This window comes from Trichoderma breve, chromosome 3 (assembly GCF_028502605.1).
Source record: "Trichoderma breve strain T069 chromosome 3, whole genome shotgun sequence".
Lineage (NCBI taxonomy): Eukaryota > Fungi > Ascomycota > Sordariomycetes > Hypocreales > Hypocreaceae > Trichoderma > Trichoderma breve.
In genome coordinates this window covers 3524289-3544124 of record NC_079234.1, presented here as the reverse complement: position 1 = coordinate 3544124, position 19836 = coordinate 3524289, and the positions used below count along the sequence as shown (strand labels likewise).

The 19836-nt window shown below is 50.6% G+C and overlaps 7 protein-coding genes across 7 annotated transcripts; 4 read left to right on the top strand and 3 right to left on the bottom strand.

Annotated features, from left to right (window-relative positions):
* Positions 1-1339: 1339 nt before the first annotated feature.
* On the top strand, positions 1340-2427 carry T069G_05476 (3-oxo-5-alpha-steroid 4-dehydrogenase domain-containing protein; the record flags this gene model as incomplete). The annotated part of the gene is made up of 3 exons (XM_056172686.1): positions 1340-1376; positions 1464-1688; positions 1766-2427. The coding sequence occupies 3 exons, from the start codon at positions 1340-1342 to the stop codon at positions 2425-2427; spliced, it is 924 nt and encodes a 307-aa protein (XP_056029544.1).
* Positions 2428-2754: 327 nt separating this feature from the next.
* Positions 2755-3525, bottom strand: T069G_05475 (GCN5-like protein 1 (GCN5L1) domain-containing protein; the record flags this gene model as incomplete). Its single annotated transcript, XM_056172685.1, has 2 exons — positions 2755-3333; positions 3394-3525. 2 exons carry the CDS (start codon positions 3523-3525, stop codon positions 2755-2757), a joined length of 711 nt encoding a protein of 236 aa, XP_056029543.1.
* Positions 3526-4781: 1256 nt separating this feature from the next.
* T069G_05474 (RAM signaling pathway protein domain-containing protein) lies at positions 4782-7891 on the bottom strand (the record flags this gene model as incomplete). Its single annotated transcript, XM_056172684.1, has 3 exons — positions 4782-7175; positions 7243-7354; positions 7455-7891. 3 exons carry the CDS (start codon positions 7889-7891, stop codon positions 4782-4784), a joined length of 2943 nt encoding a protein of 980 aa, XP_056029542.1.
* A 2141-nt stretch (positions 7892-10032) lies between these two features.
* On the top strand, positions 10033-11728 carry T069G_05473 (DEAD/DEAH box helicase domain-containing protein; the record flags this gene model as incomplete). Its single annotated transcript, XM_056172683.1, has 5 exons — positions 10033-10112; positions 10245-10363; positions 10427-10461; positions 10526-11084; positions 11172-11728. The coding sequence occupies 5 exons, from the start codon at positions 10033-10035 to the stop codon at positions 11726-11728; spliced, it is 1350 nt and encodes a 449-aa protein (XP_056029541.1).
* Positions 11729-11902: 174 nt separating this feature from the next.
* On the bottom strand, positions 11903-12589 carry T069G_05472 (uncharacterized protein; the record flags this gene model as incomplete). The annotated part of the gene is made up of 1 exon (XM_056172682.1): positions 11903-12589. The coding sequence occupies one exon, from the start codon at positions 12587-12589 to the stop codon at positions 11903-11905; it is 687 nt and encodes a 228-aa protein (XP_056029540.1).
* Positions 12590-14477: 1888 nt separating this feature from the next.
* Positions 14478-16930, top strand: T069G_05471 (fungal specific transcription factor domain-containing protein; the record flags this gene model as incomplete). Its single annotated transcript, XM_056172681.1, has 3 exons — positions 14478-16617; positions 16663-16706; positions 16769-16930. 3 exons carry the CDS (start codon positions 14478-14480, stop codon positions 16928-16930), a joined length of 2346 nt encoding a protein of 781 aa, XP_056029539.1.
* A 1233-nt stretch (positions 16931-18163) lies between these two features.
* T069G_05470 (ricin-type beta-trefoil lectin domain-like domain-containing protein) lies at positions 18164-18886 on the top strand (the record flags this gene model as incomplete). Its single annotated transcript, XM_056172680.1, has 4 exons — positions 18164-18279; positions 18338-18447; positions 18551-18650; positions 18751-18886. The coding sequence occupies 4 exons, from the start codon at positions 18164-18166 to the stop codon at positions 18884-18886; spliced, it is 462 nt and encodes a 153-aa protein (XP_056029538.1).
* Between the last annotated feature and the right edge of the window lie 950 nt (positions 18887-19836).

The window sequence follows — 19836 nt, the reverse complement described above, 5'->3', positions numbered from 1 at the left end:
TTCGGTGATGTTGAAGTCTTGATAGGGGGAGCCCAAAAAAAAATAAAAAACGGTAGAGGAACGAAGCGAGACGCGACTGGGTTTCCTGTCCCGAATCGCGTATCCGAAGTATTGTTTTGATACAGCTGTATACATAAGCCAAATGCCGTTAGAATTGGAACTGGAGAATACAGCTGGCAGCTGGCAGCTGCCCTGAGATTGTCAGACGCCTGTAGGTCTGTTGTCAAACGGGTCCAATAGCTCACAGTCTTTATTATGCTGCATAGGTACATGAGGTGGGTATTATTTCCTGTAATGTGTGACATGGATTTTACCTATCGTGAATAGATTGTTGGTGTTGTGGCTTGTAAGAGAAGTGCCAAGACACGATATGAGAATACTCCAGTGTTACAAAGGAAGCAAGCAGACACAAAGGGCAAACATTGAAGTGAGAGATATACTGCTTCACTGTTAACTTTGAATTCACTTGGCATCTTTTCCAAACCCAAGGCGAAAGCAATGACAGCTAATCTTTCGCAGACTAAGATCCGCTGGGTGGTTGATTCGGAAGCCATCACCAGATGGTGTCGGTTCGAACATTTGACCAAATCTGCATTCACTATGGACAGACGGATGTTTTGGTCAATCGCCGATAATCGGTGTGATTTACGGGAGATTGTGCTGTGAACTATGTATGGATGCCTTTTCCCCCATGGCACTTATTAGGCCGGTTTTGGTGGTTGTTCATTCACTCGACTTGTTACCTGAAACAAGGGCAATCGTGGTGTAACAACAATTGAACAAGGTCAAGGCAAATCATAGACCATTCGAATGAGAGAGATGAGGACAATAAGTTAATGGCACTATTCAGTTGTTTCACAGCCCCATTTATGTGTTTTCTTATTGGCGCAAAGAAAACAATGGAGTGCGATGGCAGCTGGTAGTGGATGAAGAGGTGAGGCATGATTTGAGAAACTTGATCTTGCCTGTTCAAGAGATAATTCCAGCTCTAGCTTACTGTTAAATTCAACATGTGATAGCCTAAAAAATCCCCTGGTGATCTCCCTAGCCAACTCTCGAGTACCTAGCAAGCAGTATTGAAGTCCCTTGATGCTAATTCAATGCTACCTCTCTGACGCTGTGATTTCGCTGCTCGGCTCAAGTAACTGGTGCCGTACCCCGCTACCGAGTCTCCCGTACCGCGTACCTCGAAGGCCGCGTCCAGACCCCACCCGCCTATCAAGTCCCGAGGAACTAACACCAAGCCGTAATTTTTTGTTGTAGCTGGTCTTTTCCCCAACGACTTGTCGTGTCTGTTCCCTTGCAACCTCACATCGTCACCAGAGCTCTGCACGTCAAAATGGCTTCTCTAACGACTCTCAAGCTGACGAATCGCTGTAAGTCATCTATGCCATTGTCGTATTACAATCCATTGGTTTATTCCGCATGGTAAAACTCTTACTAATTCATCTTTTCCTGCATAGCTCCCAAGCAGCCCATCAAGAAGCTTCCCCCAACCATCGACCTCCCTGCCAACGCCACGGTTGAAGATGTCAAGAAGTTGATTGCGAAGCAAGCTGGCTTCAGCGACCACAACCGCATTGGCCTGTTTTACACGTCGACCAGGAAGACGCTCAAGGACCGCAGGGCTGTGATTGCAGAGGACAAGGATGTTGCCGAGGCTGGCGAAGTGCTGGTCAAGGATCTCGGTATGGATGATGATGACGATGCCCTGCTTTTTGCTTTCTATAAGACCATTATGACTGACTTATATCTCACCATTTAGGCGTCCAAATCGCATGGAGAACCGTCTTCGTCGTCGAATACCTGGGCCCCATCCTCATCCACGGCGCCGCCGTCGCCGCCCGGCCGTACCTGCTGAAGGACCCGTCCATGTCGCCAACGCAGTGGCTCAGCTTCGGCATGATCGTCGCCCACTTTGCCAAGCGCGAGCTCGAGACGCTTTTCGTCCACAAGTTCTCGGCAAACACGATGCCCGCCCGCAACATCTTCAAGAACAGCTTCTTCTACTGGGCCATCTCCGGCGCCCTCTGCGCCTGGTCCATCTACTACAGCCCCTGGTCACTGGCCGCCCGCGCCAACGACCCTATTGTCGATGCTGTTGGCACCGCGCTCTACCTGTTTGGTGAGATTAGCAACGCCCTGGTGCACCTGTACCTGTCTACTCTGCGGTCCACCGGCGGCACTGAGCGCAAGATCCCGCACGGCTACGGCTTCTCGCTCGTCACCTGCCCCAACTACATGTACGAGGTTCTGGCGTGGGTGGGCATCATTACTGCTAGCCGTGACTGGTCTGTTGCGCTTTTCATCACCATTGGTGCCATCCAGATGTTCATCTGGGCTAAAGGCAAGGAGAGGGCATACCGCAAGGAGTTTGGCGACAAGTACAAGAAGAAGCGCTTCGTCATGCTTCCAGGGCTGCTGTAAGAGGGTTCACGCTATAGGTACATCTATGTGATTGAGGAAAAGGAGCTTGTAGTGATGCTTACTGCCGAGTATGCCGATAGAAATAGAGCCGGGTCGATAGACTAGCTTAAAGGGTATAACGAAGTAACACGATTTCTTGCCATATGCAAACAAATTAGTCGGATAGCAATGGTTATAATATACTATATACCTATACATGGCGTGTACGTACATCTATCTGACCATATGGCGACATAGCTACCTACCTAGTAGCTGACCTCTGTTCATGTACCTATCTGCGTTGATTCCGTCTCTTTATCGTCGCCATATCTGTAGATGGCCGAGGTATCACCCCGTCGAAATAGACGCCGTCTCGGACCCCTTTGCTCGCCCCGTGCCGGTACTCGAGTCGAGGTCCATCAAGCTTCGACTGGCATCCGACATGCCATCCACATCCATTCTCCTCTCAGCACCGTTCTCAACACCACTGTTGGCATTTCCATGACCGCCATCACTGCCCTCGCCCTCTTCAACGTCCATGTCCGAATCGCTGCCGCACTCGCTGCAGCTGCAAGTACACTGACTGCCCGCCTCGTCCGAGTCCTCGCCCCCATTAGCCAGCCTCACGGTCTCCTCCAGCACGAGGAACCCGCGCTCCAGCACCTCGGCCCAGTTCTGGACGTTGCCCAGCTCCTTGACTTTGCGGGCGGCCTTGTCCGCCTCGGCTTTCAGCTTCTGCGTCTCCTTGCGCAGACCGTCGGTGGCGCGCAGCACGTCGCGCTCCTGCTTCTCCAGCGCGGCGGCGTTCGAGTGCAGGATGCCCGCGCGCGACTGCAGCTCCGAGTCGAGCATGTTGCCGATGGAGGCGACCACGGCGGCGCGCGCCTCGGAGACGTGCCGCTGGGTTTCGGCCGAGGGCAGCGTGGGCTGGAGTGCGGGATGCAGTGCGGGAGAAGCCATGGCCGTGGCGGCGGCGGAGGTTGTCACCACGGACGGGGCGGATGGAGGTGAGGCGGCTTGGGTTTGGGAGAACCAGCGAGGGGATGATGATGATGATGGGCCGGCTATGGCGTTGGAGTTGGGGGGCCTTCGCGGGCCGCTGGACGAAGCTGTCGACATGTTTGCGCCGAAGAGAGCAGCTTTGGTATGTATCTGGAGACTGTGCCTTCGTCTGTTTCTTCCACTTGTTGCTTTTTACTGCTTTCAATGTTTATCTGTGTAATACAGCACAGCTCAGCACAGCGATTTGGATGCGCTGATGTGCGGCGTCACTCCATTTCCCTACACACTGGTGTACTGGGCGAATGGATTTGGTGTTGCAGTGCGAGAGGAGAGGCAAAAGATAGACTCGAGGCATGGACATCGAATCACACGCACTTCTTCATTCGCCATCAACCCAACCCCAAAAGCGTTTGACATCATGCTGCTGTGGTGGGGTTTGCATGGCAGGTCGGCAGTTGGCAAGGATCATATGCAAGGCTAAATGGCGGTACTGCTGCTTACTGTACATGCTCCCCCATTGTATTGTATTGTGTTGTATCGTATCAGCCGCAGCAGCACAGCTCAATGTCCTGATACCTTGAGGTATGCTTTCGGATGGTGATGGTACCATCCAAATAAGTACTAGGTATTCAATAACTAAATGAGCTGTGTTATGATACAGGGTAGCGCATGCGAGGAGAAAAGATGCCCCCTCATTAGAGAGTTCTAACAACAGCTGCAAGCAGTAGAAACAACAAAGCTGCGTCACGAGAGAGGCATCTGTCACTATAAACTTCAGGCACACCAACTTTTATTATTCTACCAAAATACATCCCAATAACCCATTTTGAGCAATTTTATTGAATTCTCCTTCTTCCCAAAAGACCCTTCACCACACAAAAAATCGAAGAGAAGAACAAATGTCAACGTGACAGCTAATCTAATATACACCAACACTTTGTGCTTCCCATTTCTCTATCCTCTACTAGTAAAACTTGTTCGTCGTGGTATCGTTGCCCTAGAGTCTAGATATGTCCATCCAAAGGCAATCTGGTATTGAAGGATCTTGTCGGGTGTTCAATGCCATCACACCAAGTATTGTCATAACAAAACCATAAACTCCAGGGCTATGCAGAAAAAAAATGAACGTAACAGCATTCCGGCCTTCAAGCCAACATTTTGTTCCAAAGCAAACAATAATCATTCGTGAAATCCATTCAAGTACGTGCTATGCAAGAATCCCCTTCGCCGGCCAAAACAACACGGCGAGATCCAAACGAAAAAAGAGAGAGAAAAAAGAAAGAAAGAAAGAAAACAAAAAAAGAGAAGATGAGAAGCAATAAATCAGTACTGATAACTAGCTTTTTGTTTTTGGAAATCCAGGGGAGAAGGCTTCAAAGAGCTACTTTCCCCCCATTCATGCGAAATGGCGCGGATCCTAGTTGGACACTAGGACTAAAGGCCGAGGATGGTGTCGGTACACCATCTGATGACATGGATGAAATTGACGACAGTGAGTTGAATCCCGAGTGGCCTCTTGACATGGTGCCGGTGCGGGAGGACATGGAAATGCCAGGGTTGGCCATGAGCGTGTCCGCACGGTCAAAAACGTTGCCTTGGAAAACTGCCGCAAATGATCCTGTCTGAGGCGTAGCAACCGTGGCTTGCATGGCCGGGCCCAGGGCTGCGCTCTGAGGCGTTATCGGAACCTGCGGCGTGGTCGGCGATAGAACGCCTGGTGGAAAAGACCCCGGGGGACCGCCGGCTGGTCTCAGGATGTAATTCCAGGGAGAGTTCATGATGATGATGGTCGTCTCCTTCATGCTCTGATGAATGGGCCGCAATCGAGCTCTAGTGTCAGGCGGCAGAGGAATGGTGTTAATCTCCGACTTGATCTTAGAGGCCATCTTTGTCCAGGCCGAGATGAAATTGCTGCATAAGCTCCAAAATCCTGCGTGAGATCGCACCCCCGGGTCCTTCAACTTGATGAGAGACAATCGGTTCTTCAAAATCTCCGTTTGCTGGATAGCATCGTTACACATGGCAATGAGGTTCTTCCAGTCCCGTATCATTGCACTCGGGGCTCGCTGTTGTATGGCGTTCCGAATACCTCCCGTCAATTGGACATTAAAGTTGGGTAAGATGTGAAGAACGACATCTGTTGACCGTTGCAAGGCCAAATATATCTTGTCGAACTGGGCGTCTTCCTCGGAAAAGTCGGAGCTGATATCGCGTCCAAATGATGATGGGAACGAATCGTTAGATCTGGGCGTTGCCGATGCAAGTCTCGCGGTGCGACTGCCTGTGTTATTATACGGAACAGGTATGTCGGTGGCCACTCTGAGGTTGCTTGGGTTATGCATAATGGGACCGCTTCGATTTCGAGGGGGCGCTGGCTTTTGAGGCGCAGGGACGGGCACGGGAGCCACCGCAGCTGCCTCACGGAAGTAAGGCTTGATAGTATTGCTGTTGTCGGGGACTTCCAAGGCGGGAAGACTATGCTTGCTGTGTTCCGTAGAGACAGAAGAGAGCGTGACGCGAAGTTCCATTATACTGTTATAGATCAACATCAGGAGCGTCCGAATATAACGAGCATCTCCATTGTTGACAAAAGTATCGATATTATCGGCGAGCAGTGTGCAAACATGACCATACGCTCCGACCAGAGTCTGGCAGGCGCGATGCACATTAGCATTGTCTCCAAACGGGCCTTCTTCGTCCTCCGCTACCGCCATGTCGTGCTTCTGGATTTCCTGCTCCAGCTCTTCGACGTGAGAATTGGTGTTGTAAAAGACGATTTCGAGACTCGAACGTTTTGCGGACCCATCATTTGTTAGGGTCATGAGCATTTGGATCATGGGGTGGATTTGGAAAACGGAATAGAGAATGCCTTTGGCGGCTTCAATCACGGGGTCAAAGATCTTGGACTCCCGGCGGCGTTCGGGGAGGACAGAAAGTCTTCTCACGTACACTGGTCGCTGGAGAGAGTCTGTGGGCGTCGCTGGGCTCTTGGATGTTGTTGTTTGAGTCCCCTGCATAGCAGAGCCATGGCTCAGCCCTCGGTAGTGGCTCCATCTATTGCTGCCTTCAACCTCATCGAGCGTGCCCAAATCTGAGGGCGCTTTTTTCGCGAGGATGCCCATGCGGCGTTGACGACTACTTGATCTCTCCGAATGCATCAGAGTTTCAGAGTTGCTGCGGCCGCGCTCGTTGATGTTTCCAATCGTCAACGGCATGACACCGGGGCGACGGGTGGTGGTGCTCTGCTGCGATAGGCCTCGATAATGTGATCGTGATGGGATGGGGGGAGGAGGCCGTGTTCCAATGCCGGGTATCCGCATGTCCGATACATCGGAGCTGCTCACTTTGATCGGGAATCGCCCGCTCGGCATGCGTCTGAGAGGCATCCGCGGAGTGTCCGTGCCCTCACTGGATTCATCGCCAGTCGCCTCCGCGTCACGGCCGCTAATGACGTGTAACTTCATAAACTTCTTGATGTGAGCCGTAATTGCCAGATCGGTCATCTCGCCTTCTCTTCCAGATCCTTCACCAGAAGGACTTGGGGATGGTATTTGCAAAGCATCCCGTGGAGGAAAGCTGATAGGGTTCCCATCGAATTTGAGCACTTGGAGCGAGGCCATTTCGGCCAGGCAAACGGGCAATTCCCGGATCTGGTTCTTTGGGATCGAAAGAACTTTGAGAGACGAAAGTCGTGCAATGTCCGGTGGCAAAACTCGTAGCTGATTACGGCCGAGATCGAGGATTTCGAGAGATTTGAGCTCACAAAGCTAATGCACATGTTAGACTGGGTCCATGCAACGATGAGACAAAGTAAAGGGATATATGGGATCGCACAGGCAAGGGAAATTCTTTAATCTGGTTGCCTCTAATGTTGAGATATCGAAGCGAAACACACTCGGCGAAACGGGCGGGCAAAGACGAAAGCTGGTTGTGTGATAGGGCGAGCCTGTATTGTAACGACTAGTAGTCAGCAAACAAGACCTCTCCTTTGCTGGATGTTTTCCCTCTTGTAGGGAGAAAAAAAATCATGACTGTTGGCTGCTCACCGTTCCAGCTCGTTCTTGACTATATCAACCACCTCTTCGGGGAGCTTCTGTATGCCCTTGCGGCTCAGGTCGATGGTAACGCCCGACTTGAGGCCGGGGCCGACATCGACAGCTTGGCTTTCATTCTCGAGGGCATGTTGCATTGCCTCGCGGGTGAGACTGATAACCTGAGCGGGCGTCAAGATGGGCGTGGGAGGCGGGTTTCCATTGGGAGACGGGCCATTCCGGCCATTGGGCAGCGGCGGAAGCGGCATCATGGGCGGCTGCTGGCCGTTCGAAGGAGCAGTGGTGAGAGGAGGACGACGTGCTTGAGATGGATTGTTATTATCGGGCATGGCCATGCCTATGCCTGTGCCCCTGAGAGCAGTGGCGGGGGGTCCAGGAGCAGCTCCAGGACTTGCGCCCATGCCAACAGGCATTCGGTCGGGTCGCTCCATGGCGACTAACCGGGAGGTCGCTGTTCAAATCAACCGTCTACTATTTTTTTCTTCTGTTCGCGCACACAGACTCTCCCAGAGAGGCGGTACAGAGCACCTGTATCGGATAATCTGATTCGGCCGTTGGGAGCCTTGCAGGGCCGAGGCACTTGGGAGTAGAAAATGTTTCAAAAGCCCCCTCTCCAACCCTCGCGCCAGAAATCTGGGGAATTTTGCGATTAAGCAGATCGGGACTGCGACGAATGACCAAGCGAAGCACGTGAGATCATCATGATCAAGCCCGGCCAGGCGCCTAGAGGAGATTTTGCCGTTTTCGCCTTGCAGAAGGGATTGAAGATGAAGAACCAGAGACACGAGGTCGCGAGAGAGAAGCCGGTCGTTGGACGTGGTTTGGACGTGAGGCTCTTGGCGGGATTGGATCGGATTGGGTTGGACTGATTGGACTGGGGCCGAAGCTGGACGGTTAGAGCCCCTGAAACACTAGCGGGTGGTTGGCGAGGACAGTGCGAGAGTCGCTGCGAGGGTGAAGCCACAGCGGCTAGGCTGGGCCAACCTCGCCCTGAGAACGACCCTGATAGGGGACGGCATACCTGTATGTACTCTGTCCGGCGTCTTTTTTTAGAGCGCCCGCAGCTAGTTGAGCTCCGAAGCTGACTGTAACGCATCATCGATAGCACACGTAGACACGTACCTAGCTTGTGTATAAACATTGATTTGATTTGATCCATCGACTGGAGGATATACTCCGTGCTGCTCTAGGATTTGTTGTTCCCTACCCAATGGAGGCTCCTTATACAGCACTTGGACGTGTATATCAATGTCATATTCATGCTGCTATGCCGGGGTAGTTTTGCTCGTATCTGCCTGAACCTTAGATACTCGTACTGGTGCTCGCGACTCCACCGCATCATCCGGGATTGCCAAATGCATAAACATTGACTCGCATGCCCTGCAAGCACGAGCGCGGGAAGCAATGCGTTCATCTAGCAGTATGGGGCTGTCCTGAGTGCTGATAAAGCATGGGGCAATACTTACTCTACAGCTCCATACATACCTACTTGGAGATCGATATTGCCACTTGTTGGGCGCTTCATCGGCCCCTTTTCCTACCAAGTCGACTGGTACTGTACTGACATTTCTGCAAACCAATACCACCGTATTCATGTGTTACGTAGGACCCAATTCTATAAGGAGCAATCATCCTATTTCTCAAACTAAATACCTTATTCTCTCCGGGGCAAGCTCAGTTAAGTCGCTAGATATGGGATTTGGCTACCTTGGGCATTTATGACGTCCATGACAAACCTGGATAACATGTGCACTCGTACCCAGTTCAGCAATTCATCCTGCCAGCTTGTTGCTCAAGGAAATGGAGTGCTTATTTTGGCCATGGATGCTCCCAAGCAGGACTCAGGAATGCGTTCAACTTCGCATTGGCCGCAATACAGCCGGGGTAGAGAAAAAAAGCAGTTGAAGAGAGGAGACGCTAGCACGGCGCTATTCATTATGGGGAACAGTGTTTAAACGGCCTGCAGCGCTGATTTGTTTACTTGTACTCCGTACCACAGCGTTCCCGCGTCGAACCAGCAATCGAAGCAAACGAACAGAGGGCATTTAGCACATGTAAGTGGATGGATTATCGGGAGTTCCAGGATTGGATGTTTGTCATGCACAAGAAACTAGACGACGCGACCCTCCATAAGAACACACAAGTGAAAAGAAGACAACACGTGCCTCCAGGCAACATCTCCTTAGCAAGGTATTCACTACTTTGTAAGGCGCATCTATTAATATGCGTGCCGTCATATGGCGTGTCCTAGGCTCACGTACCCAATACAAGCACCCCAGCTCCTAACCACGGTACCAGGTACTCCATGTCCCGCGTCCCCGAAAGTGGCGATTCGCGTTCTAGAAGAGCGTCAAAATGCTTCTAACGCGAGCTAACTTGAAGCTTCAATGTTCGTTCACTCTTAGAATCTCAGCAAATAAACCCACATACTCGTACCAGCTCTGTCGGTTCCCAAAGATCTCGATGCTGCGCAGATCTTTGCTCACTCACTCGCTCATCCGTTGCGCCGCGTCCCAGCCAATGCCAGCTTCTGCCTCGCTGCTGTCGCCCTGAAGTCTCGATTCTCTCTGCCATGCCCCCCCTGCAGAGGGCAAATTCATGCACGGACATCGGATTCACTCTCCGGCGACAGTTCCACAAGGACGATTTCAGGTAAGCTCGGTGGATTGGTTGTTCTTGTCGTCATTTCCCCGAGTCGTCGGGGTTCCTTGCTTTTCTGGTGGACGTCCTTTTTCATCGTGTGCAGGGCTGAAACTGACATTCACACGCAATCGGCTACTCAAGGCCTCATCAGCGTGAAATTATTGAGGCGGCATTAGATGGGCATGATGTATATGTCCAAGCAGCCACATCGTTCGGGAAGAGCCTGTGCTTCCAGTTACCCGCCGTGATTGATTCAGGCAGTGAGTTGTCTGTTCGCCTTAAAAGAAAGGAGAATGAGGTGGACTAATGGGCATCTCGGCCAGTTACGATTGTTGTTTCGCCGTTGCTGAGCTTGATGGTACGGTTGGCCGACAGTCTGGTTCCCGTCGATAAGTGTTGGTAGCTGATGATGCTACCTGTAGATCAACCAAGTAGAGGCTTTGAGAGCTGCAGGAATCGATGCCAGCTCTTTAAACAGCAATACCTCGCCTGAAGAGAGAGATCGCATTCAGCGAGATCTCGAAACTGGCCATCCGAGAACCAGACTCCTTTACGTCACTCCGGAGCTGTGTTCGGGCTCGCGGTTCCGCGAGCGGCTGCAGCTCGTACACAGACAGAAGGAGCTTGCTCGCATCGCCATTGATGAGGCTCACTGCATATCGGAGTGGGGCCATGATTTCAGGAAAGACTTCAAGCGACTATCTTGGTTTCGAGAGACGTTTCCGGATGTACCCATCATGTGCCTCACAGCGACGGCAAATGCCCAAGTTCGACAAGATATCCTCAAAATATTGCGTCTCGACGCCACACCGGAAAGGATAAAAACATTTCTGATGAGTCCGGAGAGGGGCAATCTTCATCTGGAAATCAGATACACCAAAGACGAGGATGACAACCGTATATCAGACTTTTTGAAATGGATACATGCCGTATATGATCGTAGGCGCGCCGAACCGCGGCAGAGTGAGCTGGTGAAGCAGCGTGAGAGGACCGAAAATGTTTCGGGCATCATATATACTATGTCTCGCGATGAATGTGAGTCGCTTTCAGCCAGTCTCCGAGACGCAGGCGTCGGCGCACGACCCTTTCATGCGAAGCTGCCCAAAGATGTCAAGGAAGATACCTTGACCAATTGGATCAACAATGAGCCAGGCTACGATATCATCGTTGCTACAACAGCGTTTGGCATGGGCATTGATAAAGATAATGTACGATTCGTCGTGCACTGGCGGCTTCCAAAATCTTTTGAGGGGTATTACCAAGAAGTTGGGCGAGCAGGCCGCGATGGCAATGCCAGCTATTGTTTCTTATACTACAGCCGAGAGGATCTCGAACGAGTCACACGGATGATAAAGAGCGACACAAAAGCCGACTCAAATTATGAGTCGCGACTAAGGAGTCTGCAGTCATTGGCATACTACTGCGAGAGCATTAATGCCTGCCGACACGCAGCTATATGCAAATATTTCGGCGAAGAGACAGTTCCAGCGTGCGATTTCGCATGTGATTTTCACAAGGACCCTGACGATCTCGAAGATAGATTCGTGAGGGGGTTGGCTAGCGAAGAATGGGTGAGCACACAGGCAATGCAAGGTACATATGACAATTACGCGGGTGACTACTGAAGCGAAACTTTGAAGAGATGAAGAAGCATGGAATTGGAGTCTATCAACTGAAAGCATTGAGACTAGATAGCTATATATATAGACGAGAGTCACATGAAATTTCGATATTATTGCAACCCCCGATGCTGTTGCGCCCTTTCTCCACGCAAATCTATTCTGCATGACAGACGAGAATCAGTGTTTCTTCTCTTCCTTCTGAGCTCTCTTCGCGGCAATAATCGAGTCTAGCCTCTTCCATGTCGTCACACCTTCGACAAAAATGTTGCCGGCCCATTTCCACCACACCCAAGAGAACCTCAGAACGCCGTGCTTCTGCAGCTTCCATTTGTCAAGCAAGTACACCTCCACCGTGTGAATACCAAAGACTATCCAGAAAATCGACTTGACTATCCACAAGAACCACTCCGGGCCTCCTGGAAACACCACCCTGAGCGTTTCCCACACGGCGCTCCCTGGCGCAACCCACGGCAAGCCAGCGTAGCAGATGTAGTAAAAGACGACGCCGCCGAGGGGAATCCAGTCGAAGCCTCTGGGCCTGGCCCATTCTGTGAGATAGATGTCGCTGATGCCGAGTGCCTCGCGAGCAGTGACGTCCATGGCGATGACACGAGGGCGGGCCTCGGCCCAGGATGACAAAGGAGGAGAGAACGGGACATTGTAGGGGCCGCCATTGCGGGTTTTGATGGACATGCCGGCGAGGTTCATGTCCTGGATTGCGGGCGAGGCAGTGGCAGCGCGAGCAGAGAGACCGGCATAGTGGCGGAGGTAGTGGGAGAGTTCGCGGGAATGCTGCGTGTTCATATGAGTGATGATGCGGGTTTTCATCTCCTGCTCGGAGGGAGGGGCACGGGTTGTCGCCATGATGTTTTTGTCCGTCGCAAGACGGCTTGAGGGAAAGGATTTCAGGGATCAATTGAGGTGAGAGAAGATGTTCAATTGAGTGGTGGGAGTGAAATGGTGTTACACCATAGGGTCAGTTGATGATGAGGTGAGAAGAAGTTGAGAGTGGAGTCGGCGGATAACGATGTACATCGGTACCTACCGAATGCTTTACCAAATACCTCTACTGGGCCATTGGACTGATCCAGTGTCAGATATATAACAGGGTAGTACGGTTGTGCCACGTGGATATGGACATCGATTGATCGCCTTTTCTGGGTCCTTTTGGCAATTTTAGATTTCATTGCCGGCATTCAGTCGATCTATTGTTATATTCGTTGCCGTGCCGGCCTACATACATGTACCTAGGTAACCTGGATTCACACCACGTCGCGGTGATCTCTCGATTTACGTATTCAGGTCGAATACGGGTGTTTTGCTGAGCGGAATCACAGATTCATTATTGCCCATTATTATAATTTGTGTCTTTTTAGTAGGTCTAAAATAATCATCAATGGCTGCATTTGTGTATGGCAGTTTTAGCATTCCGAGGTTCTTGGGTCACAAAGCACTACTGGTGTCCAATGCTAATTCAACAGCTTTACTGGATAAAACACGCATCAACCCAATAAAGCAATGGAATCTAGCTGCGTATGCTGTTATTGTATGCAGAGTACCGTCGTCCTTTTTGCAGCATTGAGGGTGCAGTTTCCATTACGTAGATGATGGATGACCGAGCTTCACGTGTAAGCGCCATTTACGCGGCCGGATGGCTATCGGAACCATAATGGCTGCACCTAAGAGACTGGGGGGAAAAAGAGATCCAATCTTCGATTCTCGGACCCGCAATGTTACCGGCAGTCCGTGAGTCACTCGAAATCCTAGCAGGGAATTCGATCCTGGTGGAGATTGGTGCAACGAGACTGCGGAATTAGAGCAAATATCCGTCGTTAGCTGGACCGTGTATAACCACGTTTTGATCTAGCTTGACGATGGCTCTATAAGTGCTTGCTGGTCCGATGGAGTATACATATACCGAAGAGAAAGCAGATTTAACAACATGATCTTTATAGAGCTCGAATTGCCTTTTAATCTGGTATGATGAATAATCATTATGAAATACCTCGATAGACAGCCGAATGCTTAATGAACGGACGCTCCGGACCCGGAGGTGAGGGCAGCCGATGGGTGGGTTGAGTCGGTGGGTTTATTTCGCCGGAGGACGCCGGATATGTCAATTTTCATCAGCGATTCCGGGGCCGCGCTTGGCCAGTTTGGAAAGTCTGAGCGAGCTGTGCACAAGGGTTGCAGAACCTGTCTGTCATGCTTGGATCGTGCTGGATGCAGAGATATAATGATGGTCGAGGCAGCCATTTCGCGAACCGCGAAGGATTTCACTAGATGTCCTCGAGCACCGGGTAAATTCTCTTTCATCACATCAACAACGTTTCGTCATATTCGACACGTACGAGCCGAATACGACCAAGGCCACGCACGCCGGAAAAAGGAGCCGGAATTAACATACATATATATACCAACATATATAGCGAGAAAGGACTGGGACTGGCGTATTCTTGAGGTTTCCTGGCTCTTTAATTCCCATCCATGTGAACTCGGAGGTCCGAGGCGCCCAAGGCTAGCTAATGACTAAGCAGCGCAATACCTTCTGCTTCTGGAATAGACCGTCGGAGGTCGGCTCGGCTTTGGCCTGAAAAGGCGTTCATGACACACGTTGCAGCAAAATCTTTATCAGATCAGATTGATAAAAATCTCAACCACCAAACATTTTTGACCCAAGGACCCCTCCTCTCGCCTTGCGCAGTATTTCCTTGTCTCTTTTTTTTCGTCGTAACTCCGACATAACTTCGCCATGGCTGATCGCAGTGAGAGCCCGGACTCCGACGGCGGTTCGGTATCAAGACATGATTCTGACCAACCACCGGCTCGCAAGAGACAACGCGTGCGACTGAGCTGTCTCGAATGCCGCCGCCGCAAGCTCTCGTGCGATCGTGGCTTTCCATGCGAGCGCTGCATTAAGAGCGGCACCCCTGACCGCTGCAGCTACGAATCACGCAACGGGGAAGTTGTTAATGCATCATCCGGCATTCCTCCGTCCTTTGCGCAGCTGGACTCGCGCCGCTTCGGGATTGGCGATGCGGTTTCGGGCTTTGGCCCCCGAGACTCTGAGCTGGCCCGCCAGGATCATGACCGCATCCGCAGGCTGGAGCTGGAGATTACCCAGCTCAAGAACCTGCTCACCAGGCCCGGTGCGTCTCTAGATGGCAGCACCATCGTGGGCAGCACCAACTCGCCGTCGACGCAGAAGGATGAGGGCGTCGACGGTGAGGCGAGACCTCCCGCGGAAGAGCAGGAGATCATTCAGAAGAGTGGCATGGCGGGTGAAAATGGTGAGCTGCGATTCTTCCGTGGCAAAGGCTTCCGCACTCGTTACTTTGGCCCCCACAATGCAAGTATGGCCTTTGTCGAGCTGACCGGCCTGTGTCCCTTTATGCGGGAGACGGCGGATGAGTGGCTGCGGCCGGTGATTCTTCATGACCGCAAGGACCGCAAGCGCCGCCAGGAGGAGCGGGAGACTATCTTTGAGCAGTCGGATCCGGAGCTTGAGGCTCTTCTTCCTCCCAGGGAAGAGGCGGATGCCCTCATCAATGTCTATCTCGAACAGTTTGAGCAGATCCATCGCATTGTACACGTGCCCACCTTCCGCAAGGAGTATGCGGAGTTTTGGACTCCTGGGAGCAAGCACAGATACGCAGCCTTCACGGCTTTAGTCTTGTCGATGATGGCTGTTGCAAGCTGCGTACATACCCACGATGAGCTCAAGTTTATTGGCATGATGTCGAAGCCACGACACATGGCTGAAAAGTGGATCATTGCCTGCGACGCGTGGGCGGACAGGCAGAGCCAGAAGCATCGGCGACTTATTCACTATCAGATTGCCTGTCTGCTCTACCTTGGCAAGCGCGTCAATACCATTAAGAAGAAGCGCTTCTGGACCAGCTCGGGAGCTCTAATCCGCGATGGCATCGCTGTCGGACTGCACCGTGAGCCGAGCCACATGGGCGGCAAGATCACTGTATACAACCAAGAGATGCGGCGGAGGATATGGGCAACAGTGCAGGAGTTTGATATGCAGGCGTCGTTTGACCACGGCCTGCCGACCTTGGTGAGCCAGCTTCACTTCGACACCAACCCTCCTCGGAATCTGGACGACGAAGACTTCGACGAGAACACGACGACATTGCCACCTTCCAAGCCGGCCAAGGAGTATACGTATTCCTCGTTCCAAAACTTGGCGCGACAGAGCTTGCCTCTACGTCTCGAGCTCAGCCGTCTTCTTACTGGGCCAGTGTCCGAGATAGACTATGACCAAGTCATTCGATATACCAATGACTTGACTCATGAAATCGACGCTCTCCCTTCCTGGGATATGAGCCCTGAAAACAACAGCGATAGCAAGAAGAACCCACTGATCGCATACACGTTGCTGCACGTCCAGCTGCGGCAATACATCACCCCTCTGCATCAGCCCTACCTCAAGCTGCGCAAGCAAAACTCCAAGTACCAGTACTCAGAAATCATCTATTACAATGCTGCGCGGGATATGGTTCTTCTACATGATAAGCTGTACGAGCAGGGCGTACGAGCGCTCAACTTCTTGCGAGAGGACGCTCTCACAACGGCTATCAACCTTTGCAGTGTCACAATGTTGCAGCCGCGCGGGTCGACGAACATGATCATGATCAACTCGCACCATACGGTGAAGCTCATTGAGAAGTGCATTGCCATGAAGGAAGATCGTCTGCTGCGTTGCGGCAACAATGAGCCGTGGGGATACTCCATCATGTGCGCGGCCTTGGGACTTCTCGAAGCTCATCTGGGAACTAAGACGACTGAGGCGGCCAAGTCCACATCGGCTGAGAGATTTGTGAATCTCCATTATAAGCTTCTTGCAAACCAAGAGCCGCCTCTATCGTCGGCCCCGCTGCCAGGTACTCCTCTTCATCCTCCTCCTATCGGCCCAATTGCCGGACCAGGCATTGGCCCCGTTCCTGGTTTGGAACTTCCTGATGGAACCAAGGTGAGTACTATTTGTCCGTCTTTCATTTATTGTGTATAACCTGGTACTAACTTTCTTTTCAGTCTGTAACCCCATTCACTTTCCCAGCACCACTGCCAGTCTCTGTGGATCCATCATGGGGTGTAAATGACAATACACAGCCCTTTAACCTCGACCCAAGCCTTGAACTGCTAGGCCTTAATCTTAATGAGCTCTGGGGAGAGTCATGGGAGCTGGGGTTGTAGAAAACCCCTCTCAAAAGGAGCGACTGTTTTAGTATATGAGAGCGCGTGTGTGATATGAGACAGGCCAGCCTGTTTTTGTCTGGTTTTTTTTCCATGACATCGAACTTGTAAAATCGTCGGCGTTTTGCTTGTACTTGTACGAATGGCGTTTTGGTGTATATTATAGAGATACCATGTAAGCATCACAGCTCTTATGATTCTGCGACATGCTGCGGCGTAAGATGTATGTAATAGTATGTACGCGAACTTTGTTATGAGTTTTGATAGCTGGAGCTGGGGGGGTTATTCGTCTATATTGATATAGTTATAATTATGTATTCACTGCAATGATGAAGCAACTACATGAGACGAAGTAATCCTATTGCGTTACACCGTGAAGCCCCTCAACTCTCTGGAGAGAATGTTATGCAAACCACATCATGGGCTATACCAGTCTCCTGACTGACGCTTTCAGACATTGAGTGTTTCTCTAATGAGGTATTAGCCACTTGCAAAATGGGATGTCGCGAGAGCCGATACCTAGCGCAACCGGGACACATGCTTGCTCGCACTATTTTGGGTCTGGAACTACTTCAAGACGTGCTAAAGGCGCCTCGACGGCATGAGAGATGCAGGTCAGCACGGGTACGAAAACTGCAAACATCATTACTGGCCAGTAATAAGGCTAATTTTATGCTTGACCATGAGCCAACGCTCTAGTAGCTAGAGGTCGGGACCGGCATTCATCAATAGTACGTGCAGTAAGTGCCGCCACGCGCTTGGAGCTAGATATCTCAGCTCTGAGGATGGTGATGAATCTATGCTCTTATTGGAAGAAAGAGGCTAGATTAGACGGCAACTATTGATTGCTTGGCTTGCAAATGCTACTCCAGAGCTCTGGTCTCGAATTGCATCGTAAGCAGCCCTTGTGAACATGACCAACGCCTCAATAGTTAGCGGCATCACATCTCAGCCGCAGATGGTAGGAGTGCTGGAGGTACTGCTGCGCCCCGGTAGTCATGCGTCTGGATGCGAGCTATTATCTAGAGAAGCTGAAATGGCTTATTTTCATCATTATAAAACTAAATGATAGCATCTCTAGATAGCAAAAAATATATATAAAACAGTGAACAATCCCTCTTATTCTCAAATCCAAGCCCGTCTTATCTGAAGCAAAGCACTGAATAAACGCCTTGGCAATACATTTATTCTTCTTCTTTCCATCCAAGAGTTAAACATCAAACTCAGTTCATCATGCCTCTCAAGGACGGAATCTACATCATCTCTAGCACTCTCTCGGGCAATCCAGTCCTTGATATTTATCAGGCGGCCAACCCCTTCAACGGCCCCATCAACGGCGTGGTTGGTTTGTCAGTTTCACTCTAGGGCCATGTCTCGTTAAATATTCATCAACTAACTCATCTAAAGCACGAGACAGACTACGAATAACCAACATCAGCAGTGGGTTGTAACCTCTCTTCGCCGGGGTGTCTACAGTCTGGGATCCGTCATTGGCAACGCTTGGATCACTGCTCCCGGTATGCTTCTATGACTTTGTGTACATGCATTCACTGTTTCATCTGATATAAGACTATTAAACTTTGTAATTCTTCAAATGCTCATCCTAACTCTTTTATTCAGTTGATGGTAGTGTTGCGCAGCTCGACACATCCGTATACAACCCCATCTATAACGAGGGTACCCGTTGGAAAATTACCAACATCCAGAATGACACCTACCAGTGGGTACTTTTCTTTTCTTTCTTTTTATATCTTTTTCATTCATATTACTCCTTAATTTTAATTTGAGGTGAAGTATTCCGTGACTAACACATTTCTTAGAATTGAGAGCGTGCAGTTCCCAGGCCGTGTGATAGATCTCGAATATGCTAGCTCTGATGACAACACTGCTGCTATTCTGTATCCGAGTCAGCAGTCCCCCAACCAGATCTGGAAATTCATACCTATTGCGATATAGTGGATTGACATTATGTTGTTTGATAAGATGGATATAATGTGGAGGACTTTTTTGTCTTCCATAGATGTGTAGAGCATAGGACTAGGTAGTATATTAAACGCGTGGTTAGCTGAGATTCCACTTGACATTCACTTTGAATATGATCCAGAACACGCATTTGAACACCAGAACACGCATTTGAATAGGGAAAAACTGAAGAACCGAACTGCTTCCAATTGGAGTACGGTATATCTGTATTATACAACGTTAAGTCTCTTGCCGCAGGATATGGCTACATAATCTTCGTTCATGTTACAACTAACGACGCAGGTACACTCCCAGGGTGGTAATGTGATATGGATACAGATAGTCATTTGAGTACATACAATATGGACCTAATGAGTCTTCATACGGGAACTCTGCATGAATGGCCTGTCTATAAAGCGGGGAGCTTATGCTTATGCTGACCCAGACACTATAAGAACCACGACAACCCCTACGTTACACTTTCAGCGCTTCAGAGACTACTAGAGTGCTCACTACAGGCCTGTCTGTACACCATGTCGTCCCCCAAGACCGTCGACACCGAAAGCGCTGGGCTGTTATACAACCCCGACAACGAGCATGAAGATGAATGCTGCTCACATTGCGGCCGAGCATACAAGCCGCTTTCTCACCAGAAAGAACGAAGCAAAGCAACTTGGATCATCATCTGGATCCTTCTGTGTGCACTTTTAATAAACATAGGTGGGCTGCTATTACAACTACATCGAGTTCCTAGTGGCGTGCAGAAAGACCCTTCGTTGCAATTATACTGTAAGCCCTCACCTAGTCAACGTTGTTGTGTCTGCTCTTCGGCCTAACTTTCAATTGCGACAAGCCCCGGTTAATGACCTGGTGGAATATGTTCCGCATCTATTCAACAGGAGTAGAGGAGAAGATAAAACAAAATTTCAAGGATGGCCAACAGA